At 37.7% G+C, this 23318-nt stretch overlaps 4 protein-coding genes across 9 annotated transcripts; 1 reads left to right on the top strand and 3 right to left on the bottom strand.

Annotated features, from left to right (window-relative positions):
• LOC109728319 (rust resistance kinase Lr10-like) lies at positions 1305–2723 on the bottom strand. Its single transcript, XM_020258705.1, has 2 exons — positions 2690–2723; positions 1305–2551 (listed from the first exon to the last, which is right to left on the bottom strand). Exons 1-2 carry the CDS (start codon positions 2721–2723, stop codon positions 1305–1307), a joined length of 1281 nt encoding a protein of 426 aa, XP_020114294.1.
• LOC109728318 lies at positions 4628–4999 on the bottom strand. Its single transcript, XM_020258704.1, has one exon. It carries the CDS (start codon positions 4997–4999, stop codon positions 4628–4630), a length of 372 nt encoding a protein of 123 aa, XP_020114293.1.
• On the bottom strand, positions 8724–15837 carry LOC109727799 (AT-rich interactive domain-containing protein 1-like). Of its 3 annotated transcripts, XM_020257983.1 has the most exons (6): positions 15701–15837; positions 12152–12819; positions 10286–10324; positions 10124–10180; positions 9432–10027; positions 8724–9252 (listed from the first exon to the last, which is right to left on the bottom strand). In XM_020257983.1, the coding sequence occupies exons 1-6, from the start codon at positions 15768–15770 to the stop codon at positions 9228–9230; spliced, it is 1455 nt and encodes a 484-aa protein (XP_020113572.1). In that variant the 5' UTR covers positions 15771–15837; the 3' UTR covers positions 8724–9227. The 3 variants fall into 3 exon arrangements, with proteins under 3 accessions (XP_020113572.1, XP_020113569.1, XP_020113570.1); XM_020257980.1 differs by having other exon boundaries at positions 9432–10180; XM_020257981.1 differs by lacking the exon at positions 10286–10324 and having other exon boundaries at positions 9432–10180.
• On the top strand, positions 17444–21750 carry LOC109727940 (pentatricopeptide repeat-containing protein At3g09060). Of its 4 annotated transcripts, none has more exons than XM_020258173.1 (6): positions 17444–19625; positions 19751–19868; positions 20234–20349; positions 20532–20668; positions 20770–21003; positions 21360–21750. In XM_020258173.1, exon 1 carries the CDS (start codon positions 17551–17553, stop codon positions 19600–19602), a length of 2052 nt encoding a protein of 683 aa, XP_020113762.1. In that variant the 5' UTR covers positions 17444–17550; the 3' UTR covers positions 19603–19625; positions 19751–19868; positions 20234–20349; positions 20532–20668; positions 20770–21003; positions 21360–21750. The 4 variants fall into 4 exon arrangements, with proteins under 4 accessions (XP_020113762.1, XP_020113759.1, XP_020113761.1 ...); XM_020258170.1 differs by having other exon boundaries at positions 20455–20668; XM_020258172.1 differs by having other exon boundaries at positions 20450–20668.

The raw sequence follows: 23318 nt of genomic DNA, 5'->3' as shown, positions 1-23318 counted from the left end.
TAATAATTCGTTAGTATTCGATTCTGATACCAATTACAATAATCTGACTCACTAGCAATAATAATTCTTTGGGCATCCGATCTGCTAGCAATAATAATTCGTTAGTATTCGATTCTGATACCAATTACAATAATCTGACTCGCTGGCAATAATAATTCGTTCGGCCCAAATCACCGACTCAAAATAGCGTATGAGATCTTATATAATCCAATCAGAATTATTTTTCCATCCGATGTGGGACTATTGGAATGTTACACTTAGGTCAAAGTAATTTCTTAATCAACCAAAGAAACTTTCCAATATTTTAGTGAGTTGAGTTGAGTTGTCTCGGGTCCACCAATCTCGGGTAATTCAAAAATCATAACCAACAAAGTCTTAGATATCTTTCATAATCTCATAAATATCGATGACGGCATGTATCAGAATTTGATGGTATTGATGGCTAAATGGTTGGTTGAAATAAATTAATGTCATGCTCACTCTCTAGAACAGAAAAGGATGGAATTTGGATGATGAAATTTGTATCAGCAAGAGATTAGATAAATCACAAAATGGTGGGTTCAGTATAATGTCCAAAGGAACCTCACTCACAGCCTAAATTGTATTTGCACCTGCTTTTGAGATGGCATAACACATTGGATGATATTATCCACATAATAAATATTGATTTTTTAAATGTAAAATGGTAAATTAATGTAGTTGGCTAAGACTAATGAGGGGAACAACCTGCCTGGTTAAATTGCATGTTGCACTGGCATGTAGTTCTCTCTTATTCTAGGATAATTCATTAAAAAATTTTAAACAACTTTATTTCTGGTCTACCTTTTTCTCTTTTGTGTTTGGGAAATAAGCTTGGATATGCCCAACTAAAGTGGGTCTTAAGAATGTTCCTGCATGGCTAAAGAATTCTCCATTAGCTACCCAAAAATTTAATTCTCCATTAGGTATATATCCAAAAATTTGAAACAACAACATATTTTTCATTATCCTTAATTACAATTTGAACCTTGTAAGAAAAAGAAAGAAAGAATATATAATATTTCGACTATAGTGTATTGCTTTTTCCCTGTATGATAATTAAACTATTTTTCATTCAATACAGCACTAGAATATTCCTAACCTTAAAAAAAAAAAAAATCAACTTCTTTAAGCTAGGAAATTCCTCTTTATTTTAGAAAAATACAAACACTCTTCTTTATTTTCCATTTTCAAACTAACACAAGCAGCATAACAATATCAATGTAAGAATAACAATATCAATATCTATAATATGTATAAGAATCCATTTTCATGAACTCTCCCGTTCACCATTGATCCTTACTAGTTCCCTTACTAGTTAAATCGTTTGTTGCAGTCCCAGTCCAAGTTAAGTCGTTTGTTGCAGTCCCAGTCCACTGATCTGAGTTTACTAGTACTTCAGATTGAGTCAGATAAAGAAAAGGATTCAGAGGGGGATCGATCTCAACCTCCCCCTCCAACATCCTCACCACACTACTCATCGAAGGCCTCGCCTCCGCCTCGTACTGAACACACCACAACGCTACCTTACACATCCTCTCTCCCCTCTCTCTATCCTCCTCGGCTATCCCCGACAGCGATAGTATGCTCTCCATATCTCCCTTCTCAATCTTCTCCCACACCCATCTTGGAAACCACTCTTTGCTCTCGCTTTGCTTAGGGTCGAGGTTCTTTCGCCTCCCGAGTACCTCGAATAGAAGCATGCCGAAACTATACACGTCGCACTTGTGGGTGACCGGAAACGGCTTCCACAGTTCGGGAGCAGCATACCCCGGAGTCCCTCTCGCCGCGTTGAGCGTCATGTTATTGTAACTGTCACTATCCCTTTCACACAGCTTCGCTAAACCGAAATCTGCAACCTTGGGAATTAAGTCTCTACTGAGAAGGACGTTGGCGGGTTTTATATCGTAGTGCACTATCTTTTGGTGGCAATCGTCGTGCAAGTACTGGATTCCTTTCGCCGTTCCAATGGCAATCTCATGCAGCTTCGGCCACTCGAGCCTATTTTGCTCGTCAAATATGTAGTGATCTAACGAGCCATTTTCCATGAACTCGTAGAGAAGTGCTTTGAGTGCTTTGTCGAAGCAGAACCCGTAGAGCCTGACAAGATTAATGTGGCAGGTTCGACCGATCGTTCCGACCTCGGCCACGAACTGCTCCTCGGCTCTCTTGTCCATGCTCGCTTTTAAGACTTTAACTGCTATATGCATTCCGCCGGGGAATTGCCCTTTGTAGACTTCACCAAAGCCACCTGAGCCAAGCTTTACTGAATAGTTCTCGGTAAAAGCTATAAGCTGTTGGGGTGTGAATCTCACAGGCCTGTCTCTAAGTACTTCATCAAGGAACCTCTCGATTGGTTCTGCTTCAGTCGCTGAGCCTTCACTTTTGGAAGAAATCTTTGGTGGAGTTCCATCACTACTGCTAGTCTTCACTGGCAATATTGACGGGTCATTCTTTTGCAGTTTCTTCTTTCGGCAAAATTTGGTGATGAGGAAAACTACCAAGAGAAGTATTATCGCGCCCACAAGTGATGCTGTAGAGTAATTAAGTATATACTAATTATAAGAGGAAGCTAAGAGAGGCCTAAAGTTTTTTTTCTTATATATTATTCTTTTCAAATTTTTGCAAAATGTTTCGAAATTTTGTGCCGATTGATCAGGGGTTTTCTTACCACTGGTCGCTGCAGCTATTTGAGGACCCGACATACCTGGAATGATCAAGAAATCTAAGCTTAAATTGGTATTTTACATGTAATTTTAAAAAATATAGACAATAACAGGTGACTTTTATTATCATATCTCAACAACATGAAGTACTGTCGTCATTAATAATTTTTTTTAAAAAAAATTCATATATTAAGACAAAGAACAGGGTTCACTGTTATGCAATCCTCATTATGCATTTTCATATTGTACAATTTTTTTTTTTTTTTTTTTTTTTTTTTTTTTTNTATCTTTCACAATGGAATGTTCAATAGGCACATAATACGATAAAATTGTATGTCTCTTACTGTATTTTGATGATTTTAAAAAAAATTATATAAGCTTCTAACTATAATTTTATTTTTTTAGCAGCTGAATTTAGTCATGCAAATTGACTGTACTTAACATGGTATAGCTTCCTATACATCAATAAGCTGTAAATATAAATTTTATTAAAAGTTTAAAATTTTGCTTTTATTGTTTATCCGCTGTATCGCGCGGGCCTCTACACTAGTATATATATATATATATATATATATAAATTAAGCTTAATTTCTTATGATAGTCGATTAGCCAACTTCTTTTCTTTTTTTTTTTTGGAGAAGAAAATAGAACGTTGCCTTCTTCATTCATTAAGATAATGAATTTAGCTATATAGAGTGAAGCAGCAGGAGCCTCAAGAGGATTAAAAATTAAAAAAGAAAAGGTCTAAAAAGAAAATTATAAGAAGAGTCATAAAAAGGTTAAAAACAATTGCGACGTCAAATCGAGTACTCAAAATTTATAGATATCGCCCAGCTTTGCAGAACTCAGCCTATTCCGTTGACAGTTTCCAACGCGTTGGGCATTAGAAACAACGTCGGTAAATAGGTTTCTAAAAATAACATTACTAGCCAACTTGTTTTTAATTTATGGTTTGATGCCCTTGTAATAAATTAACTCCCTTGTCCCCTCGCAAAGGATTTGGAGATTAGGGTGATAGCATCTGGGGATGCATCCGAATAATTAAACAGGCTCAACAGCATGTACCGGGCCCCCGTTCGGATCTGTCGTGATCAATTAATTTCTTATTGTTTGGTGAGCAGATTCGGGTAGTCAAAGTATTAATTTGTCTCGGGAGCTTTATTCAGATGGGGTGTGAACTTTCCCTTTCCCTACCCTTCTTTTTTCTATCCCCATTCCTTTGTTCTCTTCCCTTTTCTTATATTCTCAGTTTTTTATTAATGAAAAAGTTCAACTCCTGTGGTAGTTTTTAATGGATCAAATTTATAAGAGAGAACAAAAGGGCATTTGGATTTGCTGTGACCACTTCAGATTTGTCCTACTAGAGAAGATTAATTATTAACAATTAGAGGATGGCCTGTCTAGTAAAACTAGAAGATCAATAATTAATTAGTACTTCAATTAAGAAAACTAAGCTTCTGAAAGCTGGCATATATACGTTGTCTCATCTCTCTAGTACCTTTACAGATGATACTTAATCATTCTACTCCACCTTCCCTTTTTCTTTCTTTAATCAAAAGACTTCAAAACGCGCTTACTGTCAATTAATCTGACAGTCTCAGCATTCTGGTCAAGTTTATGTGGCTTGATTGGAGGTTTTTCGGAAAATTATACTTAACTAGTAAGGTTGGTTGAGAAGTTCTGACCAATCCGTTGTCGAAGTGTATTGGTATTTACAAGTTTATTCCCGTCAATCTTGCGACAATCAAAAGTTTCAGACTTTTTTATTTATCCGTCGAATGCATGTCCGATTTATGCTTCTCCGGTAGAAAAGGAGGGAGTAATGGAAAAGAAAAAAAAAAAAAAATCTGATCAAGAGGTTAACTGAACAATTCTATCTTTACTTAAATACTATAAACATGATACATAAAATCAGTGCGAGCTAGTGTATATGTTTTACACAACTATTCTTTGTTGGTGGCTTGCTCGATAGCCCTCTCAATTCTATTGATACAAGACCTATAAACGAAGCCCAAATAGTCTACAACTGTTTCTTCATCTGCTCCCTCCATGGGATCAATTTGAAATTCCCACTCCACTAGTGTTGATCCTTCGCCATAATCCACAAGCCTAAGGGTGTTCATAGACCCATCAAGCCCCACATTGCTCGACTCCATCTTATACACATAACTGTATGAAGGGCTATCCATCAAAATCAACCTCTCTTTGAGCCATGACCTGTCCCCGTCGTCGCTGGGGAACATAAGGCCGGAGATTAAGCGCGTATATCCAGGAACGCCTTCTTCGCCTGCTAGTTTTGTACACTTCTCTACCATGGGCATCCATTCGGAGAGTCTCGAGCTTAGCGAGACTAAGGACCAAACGCTAGCTATTGGCACGTTAACTATGCCTCCGACTGAACCATGCCATTTGTTGTTTGTTTCCTGCCGAGACAAAAGATCGATGTGGCACGTATGTATGTATTGCATTATATCAGCTTAAGTTTATTAGCTAGAGTATATCAGTTATTTGTTATGATGCTAGAGCAGCAAGAATAGATATATAAAATGTGCAATTAACGCATCCTTTTTATACATCGATGGTCGATCTTAAGCATTTAATGAAGCTAATCGGTTGTTTAATTCGCAGCGTCTATGGATAGTATAGCCATCAACTGCTAGCTAGTCTATAGTTCTTTTTTACTTTTTCTCTTTTCTGAGGAACAACATAACACACCGGTTTTAAGGCAACTATTTGGGATTAGCTTTTCCCATGATGAGTTATTAGCTGCAGCTGCTGAATTAGTTGTAAGAAAGATAAAAAAGGAACTGTCATTAATCATTGGCAAAGACTATAAAAAGAAGAAGAAAAGTTGCAATTTTTACTACTGTTGCTAGAATTTAATTACTGAATAGCGAAATAGAACTTGAAATATTTGGAGAGTAATAGGTTGCTTTATCATGCCAATGGGGCACTCATGGGAATATTTTTTAAGCTTTCATTATAGAACCTTGGGATTTATCATATGTGCTAGATGGGGTCCTCATTGCAACATTTCCTGCAAGGCTTTGTAGCAGCATTTTGCCTACTAAGAAAGGCATGCAAAAGCCAGGGAGAAATGCAAACGGCAAGGACACATCTCACAAGCATAAAAAAGGGAGAGAAAGAGTGAAAATTTTAACTCAAAAAAAACAGAAAAAAGAAAAAGAAAAAAAAGAGGAGTACCAATCTCATGATTGCCATACCATGTGGTGTTTCATCCTATTTGATCCTGTTTGGTGATATCAGAGACTTTTTTTTTTTTTTTTCTGGGCACCCGGCCCCTTATAAATAAACTTTGTTAGATATGATCATTACCCGCTTTAAAAGCCCCACACATAGACAACATGCACTCCGCAAGCACCTAAGATTAAGCATATATAATTGTGTGCTTGCTATAAAACAAATCTTGTTGGAGGGGAATCCCAAGAGGGGGAATGTATTGTTTGGAACATCACTAGAGGGAGAAAGCATTGCAGCTCATTAGAGAAAAGGGACAGTTCCAAGGCTTAACCTTCTTAGGGATTTACAATATTCCAAAGGAGATCTTAAATCTTTGGCCTGGCACTACAAATTGCTGTGGATGGGTACTGCATTATTCAGAACATGCCTTGGAGTTCTCAAAAGGGGCCCCTATACTTTTATACTTTATAGAGAGAGAGAGAGAGAGAGAGAGAGAGAGAGTTTTTGGTCATAAAGTTGGATGGGATTTGCATGGAATTCAAAGGTATTCGAAGTGGGGAAAAGCAGAGAGCATCAACTACTTTTATTGCTTCTTTAAAAAAAAAAAAAAAACAAAAAAAATAAATATTTTCACCCCCTCTGATGGAGAAGCGGGTAAACTAGATTAGTATAGTATTTACCTCCGCAAAAACATGCAGTAAAAACGAATGTGGGGAGTCACTGTCAAAGTAAAAGAGGTGTCTTTTACTTCTTTCACTCCGCAACTCAAAAACCTTGTGGATGATCCTATGATCATGGCTTTACATCTAAAACCTTGTGGATGATCCTATGATCATGGCTTTACATCTAAGCATGATGCTTACTTTTGTTTCTTGCAGAAAAAAACGCGCGCGGTGCGTTTGGTTCAGATGGTAGGAGCTAATTTGCTATGATGTAGCCCTTGTATTAGTCTCAAAAGTCAAGAGCTATGATATGTTTAACTGTTTCACTGTGGACCACTTTGTCCTTATTTGGTTAAAGAAAATGGAGAACAAAGGATCATGCAATGCAAGCAACTAGGATAGTAATAATGATACTGTAAAACAATCGTTGTACTCTAAAAATTTAAACGGTTAGAAAACGATTTTATATTTAACAGATACCACCTTAACTAACCAAAAATATATTATACATAATGCTGTAAGCTTTTCTTTTTGGCTGAGACTGGCTAAGCATCCGTACGTGTTGCCTCGAAGGGCTCGAATACTCAATATAACTGCATGCTGGTGAACTCTTGTTAACAACGCTGATGCTAAGTCGCAGCTAATTACAATTCTCCTTAATTAGTAGTGTCCTAACTTAGTAGAACACTTTTTATATATGCACTTTAATCACAACTGCAGTAAAACTAATGCTAGCCACAACTTAAGACAGTAATACGAAATTATACAAAAAATTGGTATTGAGACTGTTGAGCGCTTATAGAAACCTCATAAAATCAATCATCATGCTAGTCGAGGGTTCAGATAAAAAAAAGAGTGAAAAGTGGTCTGTTTCCTTAATCAGCTACAGTTGGGGGGTGAGGTTATATAGCCTAGCCCAAAGTTTTATTTAACAAAACAATATCACATGATAAAAGATCACATTTGGAGAAATCCAAAATATTAAAGAACTGTAGAAGAAAACATACCGAACGCAATCACGACAAAAGAAAGTCTTGATGTATTTTTTGCAGATTAAACAGTATGTACTAGACTTAGTTTGGAGCCTCACCAAACGAGAAGGATATATAACTATGCATAATGTGGAAATGCGAAAGATTAAATTCCTAGTTAATTCTAAGACTAAAGAGCTCTTCTAACATGCAAAACTGCGTAACTGACTTGGAAAGAAATTCGGATTTGTAATAATAGAATAACTGAGAGCAGAGGTTCCACCAGGTAAGAATGACATAAAGGTATCAAACAATTTTGGATGAGCCTAGTGTGGTTATGCACTTGAAGACACGCAATGACGGGTTTGATTTGGTTTCAAATTAGCCATATTTTTACATAAAAGCTTTTTAAACACATGAAACAAATAAAACAAGTTCAAAAAGATTTCTTGTTAACCTGAATTGGAAAAAGCGGATACTTCTTTGATGAGCAACGCTACTATGTTTTCGAAAGCATAAGGAAATTGGTGCTTCCATCTTTTTAACCCTTGAATCAAATCCCTTTGACCATTTATGTTGAATTCATATTATTATTCTAAGGAGGACCACTATCATTCTGATTCCTACGATTCTTGATTTAAGAATCAAAAAGTCGAAAGCACCAACTCCCTTATATTTTTGAAAGCATAGTGGCTCTACGCCTTCTTGAATTGATATACGTAACTTCAATGAAGAATTACCGATTAAAAAAATAAGAACTGAAATAGAAGGTTTCCATGAAGACAAACAGACACAAGCTATAAATTTGTCCTCAGCAAAGTCTAGCAGCTCCAAGCACAATGATAAATGGGGATGATTAAGTCAAACGGACAAATCACATCATATGGCGCCAACATGGTTTGATTAAAACTGAGCTTCCCTGCGTTAATTGTCTCTGATTGTACATACCCTACTTCGTCCCTCCTAAAAAAATGTCAACAGGTCATCCGTCCATGATGGTTCGTATCTTGGATCCAAATAAAGGTTGCTTAAGAAGACGGTGCCAGATTCACAAATACAGCGAAAACATAAAGAGAATCAGGAGCATCGGCGAAAGCTATTTCCCAGCCAAATACCCTGATGATGCATGACATATACATCCATACATGCATGACATGAACAGAAACACATTTAAAACAGAAAGGTTCCATCAGCGACGCATAAAATGTCCAAGAAGAAAATTAATAGAAATTGTCCAGGTTGTTTTCAATTGCAATAAACAGAATCCAACTAACAACACTTTGACAAAATTGCTCAAGAAAGAGTATAACAGCAAGTATGAGCTTTCTCTCATCCACCAGTCTTGTTTCTTGGTCACCTGTACAGTGAAAAAATGACTCTCCACCTTAACACTTGCCGGCGCTTACCTCCAATGTAATTGTTAGGGGGTGATTTAGCTCCCGAAAAACATCCTAACTAATGATCTGAGCCTCATAATCCTTCCAATGTAATTGTTAGGGGTGATTTTAGCTCCCAAAAAACACCCTACCTAATGATCTGAGCCTCATGGATTATGAGCCTTCTGTACTGCAAAATTGGACCCATAACCACTAAGACTCTACTGTCATGAAATTCAAATGAGAAGAATCTCTTGCTAGAGGGCTGTCTAGAAAGCTAAAGTAATGCTGAGATCCTGTTACTGAAGTATATCCTGAGTCAACAGCAGAATCTCACGACCTCCTTGCCTTTTGAGACCTGGAACAGAAATTTCAAGAATTTAGAACATGGGCAGAGAATATTTACCCTAGAACTTCAAACCTCCTTACTTTCCAACTGATAAATTATTCATTTCACTTTTCTCACAATTAAATAGTTACAGAAGTATTTCAGAAAGTAGAATAACAGACATACTAACAGAATACCAGCTTGAGTACCTTCGAGAAGAGCCAGAACTTGAAGCCTCAACAGATTTTCCCATGTCTGCATCGTCCTGGGGTTCCTCAACATCATCTTCCTCCTCATCATCGTCATCACTCTCAACCTCTGAAGGAGTCAATCTGCTCTGGTTGCCCATTCGCCTCGGCAGGTAAACATTGAAGAAATAGTTCACCAATTCTGTCAAGCTCTTTGAGTTGAAATGCTTCGATACAATGCCCCAAAAAGTCTTTCCTAGTGACGAAGGATTCAGTCGCTCAAGAGCATTAAACCTCATCTGCTCGTTACGAGTTAACAAGTTAGAAACTTCTTCTCCCATCTTATCAAAACCCAAACTTGAGAAAGCTGGACCCAACTCAGACTTGAGTTGATTCCTTGCCGTTCTTATATGACATCTGACACAAGCCATGGATCTTGGAAAGGGGCAATCACACATATCCAGCCTTCCTTTTCCAGTCTCTGCCACACTAGTTTCTATTACAGCTCCATCTACTGGCCAGACTCGCATGCCTACCCACTTCAAGGTATTCGGATCTTCTTTGTACCCAGAAATGTCTTTCTCTGACGGGGGCCCTCTCCACTCCAGTATATCGGCCTGAAATTGTTCACCCCTTCCAAGTTTTTTCTTCACGAGGTAAGTGGATGCAATCTTAACTATTTTAGGTATTCTCTGGGATCTCCGTAATGGTACCTGTGGTGGTTTCTTGTGTTGTTCTTCCAATGACCAGCCGCTTGCTTTCTGCCTTTTCTGGAGAAATCAAACTATCCAGTTAGGTGAAGAATTGGAGCAGACAAGTAATCAAGGACGTAAAGGCAAAAGCTTCAACGACGGTTAAAAGAATGGAATAATTTCCCTGCATGAAAGGATCACAGGAGCAAACAACACAGTTTCCTGCAGTGGGCGAAAACATAAAGAAATGAAATAGAATTAGAATGCTGATACAGTTATGTCCAAAACAATTGTGTCGTGAAATAGCAAACATGGAACTCACAACTCAAAATAGGCGAATTTTAAATTTAAATTTCTGCGTTGAATTTATAGAACTTACACCATTAGATGAGGATCTCAACCAGAGGATTCTTGCGGAAAGGCTTTCAAAACTCAAAAGAATACTTATAAATGATAAATCACGAATGAGCTCTGGTTTCGTGCATATAAGGAGTTAACTCAGGACCAATTACTAGACCCATTAAGGAAATTATCTTGTACTCTCATTAGCTTTCAAGACGATGCACCCCGCTAAAGCTAATTAATAGACATGAACCCATTGTAAAGTAATCGAGCTACCACCTTCTGGTTATCGGTTTTAGTTAAGCATTAGTGTTACAAAATTCAGAATACATATAGTTCTTTTCTCTTCTAGTTGACTTGCTTGATTCAACACTAAGGTAATTACCCCAACACAGAATATAAACTAAAGTTATGCACCATCAACAAAGTTTGTGTCTCTGTAACTAGTCTTAGTAAACACCATAATGGATAATGGTCATCTATAATTTTAAAATATAAAAAGCTTAATGTAAAAGAGAAAACAACACTGTTCCAACTATCTGTGACAAGGTTGGGATCCTCTTATCCGGCCAACAAAGTGGAGGATAAAAAGCATCCCTAAAGATCTAAGATAAGGTTGGGAAACTCCAATCTGTGCTATATGGTTGAGAGTCTGGGTCGAAAGAAACAACAGAATTTTAAGGCAGAAGAAATCTGACCTGAAAGCAGTTAGCATAATTGAATAACAGATGTGGAAAGAATGGAGTGACATTAAGAGGCCGCAAAATTTGCTTACACTTCGGCGGATTTTTTGTTTTTTCAACAGATAAGCATGTTCGGATTGTGCTATTCTTTGGGTAAAGTTGGAGCTTCTTCATTTTTTTTTTCTTTTTTGTAGTCTTTTATGTATACTTGTAACCCTTTTTTCTTGATTAATTGCTTTATTCTTGCTTTTCTTTCTTTTTCCTTGGCTAATTCCCCTTATCTCTCTTTTGTACTATTGGATTTTTGTCTCCTCTTGGAACCCTGTTGTTCCACATACGTACATATTCATTTGCCCAATGAATTCAGTACTTTCCTAAGAGAAAACACTGTGCCAACATAAAAAGAGTAAAAAAGAAAAAAATAGAAGCTAATGAACAGGCAGAAATCATAACGAAGAAAGCATGGTGGCAGTTATCCAGTCCGGACCAAAATAGCAACACGGGTGAAAGTAGTATATCTGAATCAATACTCACAGGAATACTGACCATTTGAATAATTTCAGAAACTCAGCATCAAATGCATGCTCCAAGCTGAACACACTCCCTGAATTGTTATATGATGATAACTATTAAATTGCTCAAATACTTAGTGAGGAATGTTTCGTAACTTTTGTTAGCTAAAGCTAAAGAAGGTTGGCTGAAGCTGTTCCAACTGTCATTTTATCTCATTTCATTAGGACTACACTGAAGCTAGAAAACATGGCCAATATACGAGACTGCAGATCAATGCAGGTTTGTTGTCATCTGCAATTTTCCTATTTACCTTATTAATTATTCCCTTTTGTTCTCTCTGCCTAGTTCTGAGCTCCATCAGAGTTAGTAATAGATACAGCCAAAGCATAGGATCGGCAAGTACACTGCATGCATTACTACATGGAAACCTCATATTCCTTCCTTAACCTCTAGTAGGGCAAGAAAAGCATGGTAAGGGAAGAACACAAGTGCTTGTACGCGAAACCATTACCCCAGAGAAGTTAGGGAACTCCTCCACGTCGGTGAGCTCCTCCACCTTCACGAACATAGCTCGCCGCGCCACCAGGATCTGCCGCTTCCGCTCCTTCACGACCTTGGACTCGTCGCAGGGATTGGCGGCGACGTCCCTCACCCACCTCACCATCTCCTCGAGATCCCTCTTCCTCTTCCTCTTCCTCGACTCCGACGACGAGGGGCTCGCCGCCTCGCCGCCTCGCCCCTTAGTGAGCTCCGCCGTCGTCTCCCCATGTATCTCGTCCACCGCTGCCGCGTCGAGCACCCTCCGCCCGAAGCGGCTCCCCCCTTGTTGGCCGAGGTACCTCCGCTGCCACGGGCGGGGCGGAGGAGGAGAGGTCGAGGTGGAGAGGAGCCTCGGAAACCCTAGGGGGCGGGGACGGGGAACGGGATCGAGGGAAACGGGGGTGGTCGCCTCGGCTTCGTGATCGCAGTGGGGGGAGCGGAGAAGGGAATCGTGATCGTCGAGGATATACATGCCGGCCATCTGAGTCCGGTGCTCCGCCTCTGTGTACGGATCTTCGCGAAGTCGGCGCCGGGAGGGCGAGGGAGCGCGGAGAGTCGGCGCTCCGTGGGTTCCGGCGACCGCCGAGGAAATGGTGGTTTTGGCGCCTATTTTGCCTTCTTCGCCCGCGCCTCCTCCAGCTGTAATTTACCCGAAATGGAAAGTGGGTTTTAAGCGTAATTAATTGAGTCGAGTTCACGATGAACCTCCTTTAAACTTGTTCTAATAATGGCAAGTAATTAGTACAGTACAGTTGGAATAAAGATGAAGACTTAATAATTACTCCATTTTCGCCCAGAAAAAAAAAAAAAGAAAAAAAAAAGGAGATTTAGATCCTGTTTCAATGCATAAATCTTTTATTCGATATATTTTTTTGATTTATTAGGAATGCTTAGAATGAAATATAATTTTTAGTCCTTAAATTATTTTTTAAAATAAAATCAATTATCTCATAAATAAAATATATTGTCTTATAAAATTATAAAAAGCAAGATTAAGGTATCATTTGGTTCGGGAATAAACAAAAAGTGGGTATTCCAAGGATAAATATAAATTAAAGTATAAGAGGGGATTAGATCAATTTTGCATTTAGATGAAAATTTGGTTATTTCTGGGAATAAGAAAAATAGCGTTTGGTTAGAAAAGATGAAATAAGAATTAAAGTGGGTAGTTATAAATAAAAAAATAATAATATTATCCCTTTCTTTATATTAGAAATTGAATTTTTATATTTTATATTTATATTTTAAAATTTAAAATTTTAACTTTTAAATTTCAAATTTTGAAATTAAAATTTAAAATTTAAAATTTAAAATCTCAAATTTTAAATTTTAATTTATTATAATATTTAAATATAATTTATTATAAAATTTATTACAATATTTAAATATAAATAATATGTATTAATATAGTACAATTAATAATTTTATAATAAAAATAATGTATTATAATATATAATATATTATATTTATATAATTTAGTTTTAATTCATTTTATAATTTTAATTAAGTTTAAAATTAAACATTGGAATAGCACTATTCCACTAAAATGGTGGAATAGTAAAAAGCTTGCTATTCCGGAATAACCGGGAATAGCAAGCTTTGACCGGGATAAAATATCCTGGTAAATAATGACCCTGTTTGGCAGAATAGCGGGGATAACTTTCGTTATCCCCGCTTATCCCCTGAACCAAACGGGGCTTAAGTAAACAAAAAATAAACCCCCCAATTACCATCATATTATAAAGTCTCATAACAAATAAGTTTTTTTAAATAATGCATTTCGACATCCAAACATGATAAAAGGATAAGCTATTTTATCTGCACTGCAAAGAGTTTGAGAAGAGTAATGGATTGTGATCCTCAATGATAATAATTAACTCCTCTAGCTATGGGGCCGAATTCAACTGTGCGACTGTGTCCATGAATTGGGTTTTGGATTAGAACATTGAATGTAAGATTAACTTAAAAAATTTTGAAAGCAAATTTCAGAAAGGGAGCCTCCTCCATATAAAGAACATGTTCAAGCTACATGTTCAAACTATATGTAACTTATAGGATTTCATTCAATGAACTTTATAATAGAATGGTAATTGCTATTCTGAGAAATTGCTGATGACTATGCTGCCTCAAACACCAAAAAGGCATTTTCTCATGGGAGCACCAAACAACTAAATCAAGCAGAAAATCTTATAACAAAATGAACAAAATAGATTTAAGACAAAACCCACCGGACTGTGGCAACTAGAACCCATCAAAATGAGGAAGATAAATTTTTCAATAAAAAATGTCAGAGCATCGAGAAAGAGTCAAGAAAGAAGAGAAAAACAAAGACAAGAGAAAATTGTCTTAAATTAATATACACTGCGAACCGCAAAACATGATGTCTTAGTGAGAATGGTGATAAATTTAGTCAAAAGTAAATTACAGGCAATAAGCCATAGAAATTATCCAGAATGTTCACCGTCAAACTAATAAAAATCGAGAATATGAAAAGTGAAGAGGAAAACTTCGTGTGTGATACTAATGACCAACATTGTTTTATTCCAATTGTAATTAGAATTTGTCTGTCTAATTAGTGTTAGGAAGAAACAAGTAGAGTTGCAATAATGAAGGATCAATTGTAGCCGAAAAACAAAAATAAGTATTGGAGTGTCTGGTCCATTACAAATTACCAACTTTTGAACTTCTTTACTACTTAATTTACAATATAAGAGACAAAGTATGATATGCAAATTAAGGAGTTGTTTCTAATAATTGTTCAAACAGATGTATTATTTCCTAATTGAATATCTAATATTTCTTCTTAGTGATTAAGTCTCATTACAACTTCTGATATATTCGGGCAGTGTTTTCCATCTTCATAAATTTATCTCGAAAAAGCAATTAAAATCATTTTTTAGATCGAAATTAACTGCATGTTTAGTTGGAAAAGTTTTGTACTTGGAATTAGAATTTGAGTGACTATCTTCCATTTCCTACCATTTGATTCGATATTTAGCTCTGTAGTGTAATGGCATCGAACTTAGAAGTCCAGAGTAGAATCTCATTCCAAAGTGAAAAATTAATAGCTCTTCGCAATTCTTATTTTAATTGCGAAACAAACAAATGAAATAGTGATTTCAAATCCAATTTTTCATTCCGGTTCTAATTGTCAACAAAACATGCCCTAGATTGCCCTAGATATCTGCGTTCAAATAATCATGCCAAGATTACCATAATCAAAGAAGAAAAAACTATATTCAATGAAAATAAGCAGAACCTTTTGCGTCAAAATCAACATGATTTGACAGTCGGAGTCGAGCAAAATACACAATGTCAATTGAAAAAAAAACAAATTAATCCCCTAGATAATTACTTTATCCTTTGAAAAACCCTATTAAACAGATTATATTTAAACACGGTATAGAGAAAAAGAATAAACTGTAACAAGGACAATTTGATTAGAGAAATAATAATAATGATGATGATGATAATAAGATGATGATGAAAGGGTGTGATTGAAGGGCGAAATAATACTCACAGTGGGCGAGCGAGCTTTTCGCGACCCGATCGCTTCCCTCCGAATCGGGCGAGCCCCTGACGCTAAACATACGGACTTATTTCAGACTACGACGAGACCGAGAGAGAAAGAGAAAATGGCCCTAGAAGAAAGGCGCTTCTTCCAAATACGGGTGTGCTCGGTTTTTCCGATAATATTTTACTAAATAAATAGTATTATAACCTGAATAGTATATTTTATTTCTTTATTTTTTTAGAAGTAATCTTTTTTTTTAAAAAAAATGTAGAAAATTAACTTTTATTTTTAAAATTTTTTATCTGAAAAATAAAAACGGGGAAAAAATATTTTTTTAATTTTTTTTTTCTTGAAAATATTGAGGAATCAAACACCCTCCCTCTAAGCAACTCCGCTAATGGCAAATGTCTAAAATGGCCCTGTTATAGTTTCATTTGATCTCAGATATGAGCTGGGGTTGTCTATTTAAGCTGCGATGTTGAAAAACTAGTGAGGGAGGATATTTTGATTAAGGATGTTAGAAGATTTCAAAGTGGACGGTGGTGATGACGAATTTTTTTTGATGATACATAATTTTAAAAATGTTTAAAAAATATATAATTTGAGTTATTTTTTAATTGTGTATATCTTCTAAATTTCCATAGTAGTCTGCATTAATTATTACTTTTTGAGCTAAAAAGACTGATTTGCCCTAGTATGGCTGAAATACAAAGAATTGTCCAGTTGAATATCTAGCATTTTGTATTGTAATGTAAATATGTAATTAAGCCTTTATAATAAATATTTTCCTTTTCCTTTTATTTTTTTTGTTTTTTGTTTTTTGTTTTTTTCCTTTTATTAAGTTATTCATCTTTTAAGTCACATCCGGAAATTTAAATTCATCACAATTGAAGACTCTAGCCAATCAAAGTAGAGCTTATTGGCTAAAGACTATGGCTTAGTTTGGTGGAGTTGAGAAAAAGTATACAGGATACGTTTCTGCGTTCTCCGATGAAACCGCAGAAAATATATTGTAACCGACTAACCGCAATATGCGGAACACAATATTATGTATGAAAACAAATAAGATATTTTTTCATCGTCGTTTATCACCGCACGTAATACAATCTCTTCGCGATTCCAAACGAAGCCAATAATTGTTAGCGGTTGAGATTTCGATAACTAATAAAATAGCTAGCTAGCCATTCAAATTCTGAAAGGTTTTATGAGATGTTAACAGAAGAATATTGAGTTTTGGATGAACCGTATCATAGGATTTGCAAATTGCTATTAAATTTAAAATAAGAGATTTTTCTTATACGAAATAGAGAATGAGCCTAACCTTCCTAACTTAACAATAAGTCAGCATAATCAGTATTCATTATATAGTGATTATTTTTTTAAAAAAGAAAAAATAATAGAGATATTAGCTATTGAAAGCTTTTTTTTAATTTGAAAGGAGAATCAAAGCATAATTTTGTAGCCAAGTTCAAGAGATATTTTTATACGTAATAAAAAAATGCACCAAATCACTAAAATCTCCATAAATAAAAAATGATGGAATCAATGCCGATGCGAATTCTAGTTCTCATTTGCGAGCAGTAAGACTTCGTTTGAAATTACAGAAATATTACGTTACGTGCTCGCGATAAGTCGGTTATACTATATTTTTTATAATTTCATCAGAGTCAATTATGATATATTTTTTATGAATTTCGTCAGAAAACATAGAAGTATATTCGCATATTTTTCTACCCAAACTCTATTTTATTTTATCTAATAACGGCAGCAGCAGATGGTTCTCAATACGGGAAGCCGAAAGCGCGCGGCGGCGCGGGGCCTGCAATTGCAAAAATATTTGAGAAGCACTGCAGGCGATGGGCGGGGGATCGGCTGAGGCGGCGGACGGAGCCGAACCGCCCGGCGCGCCGCGTATCCACCAACTGCTGGAGCTGATCAAATCGGAGCGCGATCCTGTGGCGGCGCTGTCCCACCTCTCCGCGCTCACGTCGTCACACCCTTGCTTCTCCCCGCCCGGCTCCGTCCTCCGCCCCCTCCGCCCCCGCTTCTCCGAGGCCGCCGCCCTCGTCGCCCTCAAGGCCCTCTCCCGCGCCCTCATGCCCGACCTCGCCCTCCGCACCTTCCGCAACCTCCCCCGCGTCTTCCGCTGCAACCCCGGCGTCCGCTCCCACAACGCCCTCCTCGACGCCTTCGTCCGCGCCCGCCGCTGGGACCAGGCCGACTCCTTCTTCGCCTTCTTCGCCCGCGGCGCGCGCGTTGCCCCCAACCTCCAGAGCTACAACATTCTCATCCGCGGCCTCTGCGACCGGGCCCTGCCCCACCGCGCCCTCGCCCTCGTCGAAACCCTCCGTCTCCACGGTTTCGAGCCGGATCGCGTCACCTACAGCACTCTGATATCGGGCATGATAAAAAACGGGGACTTGGGGAGAGCCCTCGAGCTGTTCGACGAAATGCGCGAGAGAAGCGTCTCGCCCGACGTGGTCTGCTACAACGTCCTGATCGACGGGCTTCTTAAGAAAGGCGAGTTCGAGGGAGGGATGGAGGTCTGGGAACGGCTAGTGCGGGACACTGCCGTCAGTCCGAATCTGTCCACCTACAACATAATGCTGGATGGGCTGTGCAAGCTCGGCAAGTTCGAGAATGTGATGGAGATGTGGAACCGGATGGTGGTGAATGGCCACCGTCCCGATTATTTCACTTATGGAATTTTACTTAATGGGCTGTGCGAGTCGGGTAATGTGGACGGGGCTGCCCGCGTCTATTCGGAGATGATCAAGACCGGTTTTGTCCTCGATGTCGTTATTTCTAACTCTCTCATCAAAGGTTTACTTAGAGCAGGGAGACTCGGGGATTCCTTGAAGCTGTGGGATTCTATGGGAAAAGCTGGGGATCGTAGTATAATCAGTTATAATACAATGATTAAGGGTCTGTTTGACAATGGCAAGGTAGACGAAGCAATTGGGGTGTGGGAACAATTGAAGGAGGAAAGCACATGCTTTCCTGATTCGGTGACCTATGGTGTTCTGATTCATGGACTCTGTGACAAAGGGCTTATTAGCAAGGCAATGTGGGTTTTGAACGAAGCAGAAGAGCATGGAGGGAAGGATTTGGATGTCTTTGCGTATTCCTCATTGATTAACGGACTCTGCAAGGATGGGAGAACCAAAGAAGCCATTTCTATTTATCAGAAAATGAGTAAAAATGGCTGCAAACCAAACTCTCATACTTACAATGTGCTGATAAGTGGATTTTGTCGAGGTTCTGCCATCAGTGACGCGCTACGGATCTTTAGTGAGATGGTTGGAAACGGCTGCTCTCCTACTGTTGTAACATACAACACTCTAATAAACGGTTTGTGTAAGGTCGAGATGTTTCTAGAAGCTTCTAGCATGGCAAGGGAAATGTTGGAGAAAGGTTTTAACCCAGATGTGGCAACTTACAGCTCGTTAATTGATGGTCTTTGTCGAGATAAGAAGTTTGATGCTGCTCTTGCTATCTGGAACCAAGTCCTCAGTAAGGGATTTGAGGTGGACGTCATTATGCATAACATCTTGATTCATGGTCTTTGTTCGGCTGGGCGATTGGAACAAGCCATGACTGTTTGCTTGGAGATGAAGCAGAAGAATTGCACCCCAAATGTAGTCACATACAACACGCTAATGGATGGGCTTTATGAAGCTGGCTACTGGGAAAAGGCATCTGCTATTTGGACTCAAATGTTAGAAGCTGGGTTGCAACTGGATATCATTTCATATAATATACGGATAAAAGGCCTTTGTTCTTTCGATAATGCACAAGAGGCGATCAAGCTATTGGATGATGCCTTGGTTCGTGGCATTAGCCCAAGTGTTGTTACTTGGAGCATATTAGTTAGGGCGGTAATCAAATATGGACCTATTTCAGTGTGATCTCTCTGATGTTCTTCGGTGAGGTATGGTCTTGCTCTCTTTATTTCTGCAGTAAGTGCATACTGATTCGCAGCTTGGACTAATCCGTTCTAAAATGCAGTTACAGAGGAAATTGATTTGTTTCTAATTTTGACATTATGTTTTCCAGTCGCTTCGTTGGGTATATATCATACCAATGGATTGGAAAAGCATAATGAAACGCCATGCACAAAATCTCCTGCCCGTATATTGAAACATGATGAGCATTCATGTTCTCTACTCCAATGGTATGTTTGATTGGATACATTTTAAGGCATCTAACATATTCTCCAAGCAAACTTTGTTCATCCATATCTTGTTTTGGTTATTATTATTTCTTCAGTCTATAGCTGATCATACCTTGCTTAGTCCATTTCCTAGTGCTCATCCACTCTATCTGCCAGTCTAATTTAATTTTGCAAGAGCTAACTTGTTCCCTTCATGTTCTTGTACTACCTTAGGAAGTTCTTTGTGCAAAGATGATCTAAAGTTTGTGCTCATTTAACACAATCTTCATGATGGAAATGCGAATTTCTACTTACATAATTTTCTTTTTCATTAATCGGAGCTCCATTACGAAGATAAAGTTTAATTCTTCCCTTTTTTCTTTCAGCTGTTGATCACAGCCGCTGCTTCTGGATGAGCCTTGCAGGAAAAAATGTAGCTATCAAAATCAGGTGCTGCAATTTCTGCCGCTCCGGCCTTTTTGTTGGACCGCAAATATACAAGGTAGATATATCTCCAAATTCTTCTCGACTATGCTCTTTCTATTTTCTTTCTCTTTGCTTCTTTTCATTCTGCTTTTCTAAAGTCTAGTAGGTTTTTGTAGAACAGGCCCTCAACTTCAGTCCTTTTCCAATCCGGTCCTCAAGCTCTTAGAAGACTCCCTGATTCTTTTACGTCCTCTCTAGAAATTGTTGCAGTCTCTTTAGAAGACAGTGTATGACTCTCCAGTTTCATCATGATGTATCGCAAACAGCGTCGAAGGAATTGAGCAAAAATTTGAATCACGAGTTGCATCATAAGCCAATCAAGAAACATGAAACAGGTACGGCCGATGCGTTTTTTCATTCAGTTGTAAATACCTACTACCCTCTTCATTACTTCATAATTTCATATTGTCATGTCTGTGATGTGGGTCTTCGCCAGCTTTGGACCGTGGGCTCGTTTGGGCTTTGTTCCTGGCCTAAGTTAATCGATTGTTCCACACACAGACCCTTAATTTCCGTACCCTATGCGGCTACTGAATTGAGTGTTACTCAGCCGTCGCCGAACCTGTATTTGAACGAAGGTGAAAAAATGTTGGGCCAGCTCTTTGGAATGCAGCTTCACGCCGCTTTGTCGACTTGTCATGCCTGAATTCGAAACAACATCCCTATAAAGGTGCGGTCAACAAGGATCTCAAAATATTATGAAATGAACGTGTTACGGTAACGATTTTTAAGAAGAAATTAATTGTTAAGTATTATTTAGCAAACTTTTCCCAAAACTTTGTTTATTACATGCCAAGGTAGATTGTCGCCTTTTCCCCTGGCAGACACAAGCAACCTATCTGTGTGCGCAGATGCTCCTACTGTTGATACTAACTAGGAATAATATTTCATTTGCGTAATGCTCGTTATCGAATGCACGTTCTATTTATTAGTTACACAATGATATGGTAGAGATGATTAGATTAATGCTATAAAATTCCTATCTGGCATGATGATAACGATGATGATAGTAATAAGAAACTGCAGGTGAACTTAAATACGGAGGAGGCCATGTGTCAGTCTAAGAGAGGTAATTAAATGGGGGTTGGAGGGAGTTGTGCTTCCCGAGGTTGAGAGGCCGCAGGGGGGGAATATAACGAACGTGGAATCTTCGACCCCAATAATGCATTTTTCGCTGAAGGTGAGGAACCAATGGGCGTTGGGCGGTGGGGGGCGCTTTAATGACAACGAGAAGCATTAAACAAGCCACTCTCTTTTTTGGACCCTTTTGATTAGAGGTAGATTCTTTTTTATTATTTTTTTATTTTTATAATTCTGTCCGCGCGTGTAACTAAGATCCAAGTTCAGAGTACCGAGTACCTTCGCTTCTTTTTTTGAATAAATAAAACAAGGTCGTGGAAGTACCTTATTGGTCGTAGTAGATTAGCCCCAAATAAACAACTCCGAAGTCCACTCTCCCTCTCCTAGGAGTTTAAAAGGTTGCAGTTATTTCATTTAAAAAATAGAATTTTATTACATCTTTTATAGAAGTTTTAAAAATAAAGTAAGGATGTTATTTAGTATTTTTAAAACTAGAGAAAAGAAAAAGAAAAAGTCGACAGCTTCCAAACTTAAAAGTTAAAAAAAAAAAAGAAAAAGAAGAAGTTGACAGCTTCCAAACTTAAAAGGGCAAAAAAAAAGAGCCAAAGATACCATATATCGGTGCGCAAATTTGAGCATGGATTAATACATATAATATTAAAAAATATATAAAATAAATATAAACAAGAATAATTTTTTAGACTGTATTTTTGGTCTCATTTTCGTTCTTCAACTTATATAGAAACATCCCTCTTTCTGAATTCGCTTAGCTCCAATACGAAAGATAGGTATAAAATCGGTGACGCCAGGCAGATTGAAGGAGAAAAAAATTTCGAGTAGCGAAATAGTAGAATAAGGTGACGAAGATCTAAATGACTACAAAGTAGATTATAGGTAACAATATAGAAGATACTATTAAAAAAATTTATAAGATTTCTAATGATAATGACCTTGGAGAATGTTCAAAATCAAAATTTAGGTGACGATGTGATTTCGGAATGGGATAAGTGGATATGTAGGAAAGGATCGTTACTATCAAGATCCCGGCCAATTGGTTTAATAGCTTGCTAGTGGGTCACTTGGGAGGTTCGGAATAGTACTATCTTCAGATAGATTAAGGTTAACCCTTTTTTTGGAATTCATAAGATTAAACTGTTGATGTCCCAATGGGAACAGCTGCTTTCAGCAGAAATGCATTTGTGCAACTGGTAGATTAGAACCTTTTTTTTTTATCACCCTTTTCAAGGCCGTGTTGCCTCACTCATGTAGCTTAATTCACTTTTTCTATGAATGAAGCGGATAGCGAACTACATTTTTCTCAAAAAATAAAAATAAATTTTGAGATAAAATTAAACTAAGATTCGAATCTACTGCATGGCCGAAGAGGAGGTAGCAAGGAGGAGAAAATGTTGGGAGAGAGAGAGAGAGAGAGAGCTAGAGAAGAGTCTGGAGAGAAAGAGGAAAAATTCTAGAATGCAACGGGTATATTAGTGACGTGGCGTAACAAATCAATCATATATATCCTTTTAGTGGTATATGTTCTATCATGATTGTAAAAAAATATTTTTATTGTACTTTTGTTTGAAAAAAATGAATATGAGTGGCTTGTTATTGATAACGTGGTGTAAGTGTGACAGTGTAGAATTCCTCGGGAAAGAGACGGCAAAACGCTGTTTAGACTAACTCTCCAACTTCACATTTGTTTAATTGGCGTCATAATTATCTCACTATCAGTTTGACTACACTATTGTTGACTTTTGTTTTTGTTTGGTTTTTACTGTAAATTTTCTTGACCGATGGACAATCAGGTTCGTCTGGAAGTGGGCATCTGATTTCGTAATCAATCGTGCATGGTGGAATGATTGATATGTGACATGACAGTTGTTATTCATATCAAATTAAACG

Source organism: Ananas comosus, linkage group 23 (assembly GCF_001540865.1).
Source record: "Ananas comosus cultivar F153 linkage group 23, ASM154086v1, whole genome shotgun sequence".
Taxonomy (NCBI): domain Eukaryota; kingdom Viridiplantae; phylum Streptophyta; class Magnoliopsida; order Poales; family Bromeliaceae; genus Ananas; species Ananas comosus.
This window is presented reverse-complemented; position numbering and strand designations above follow the sequence as displayed.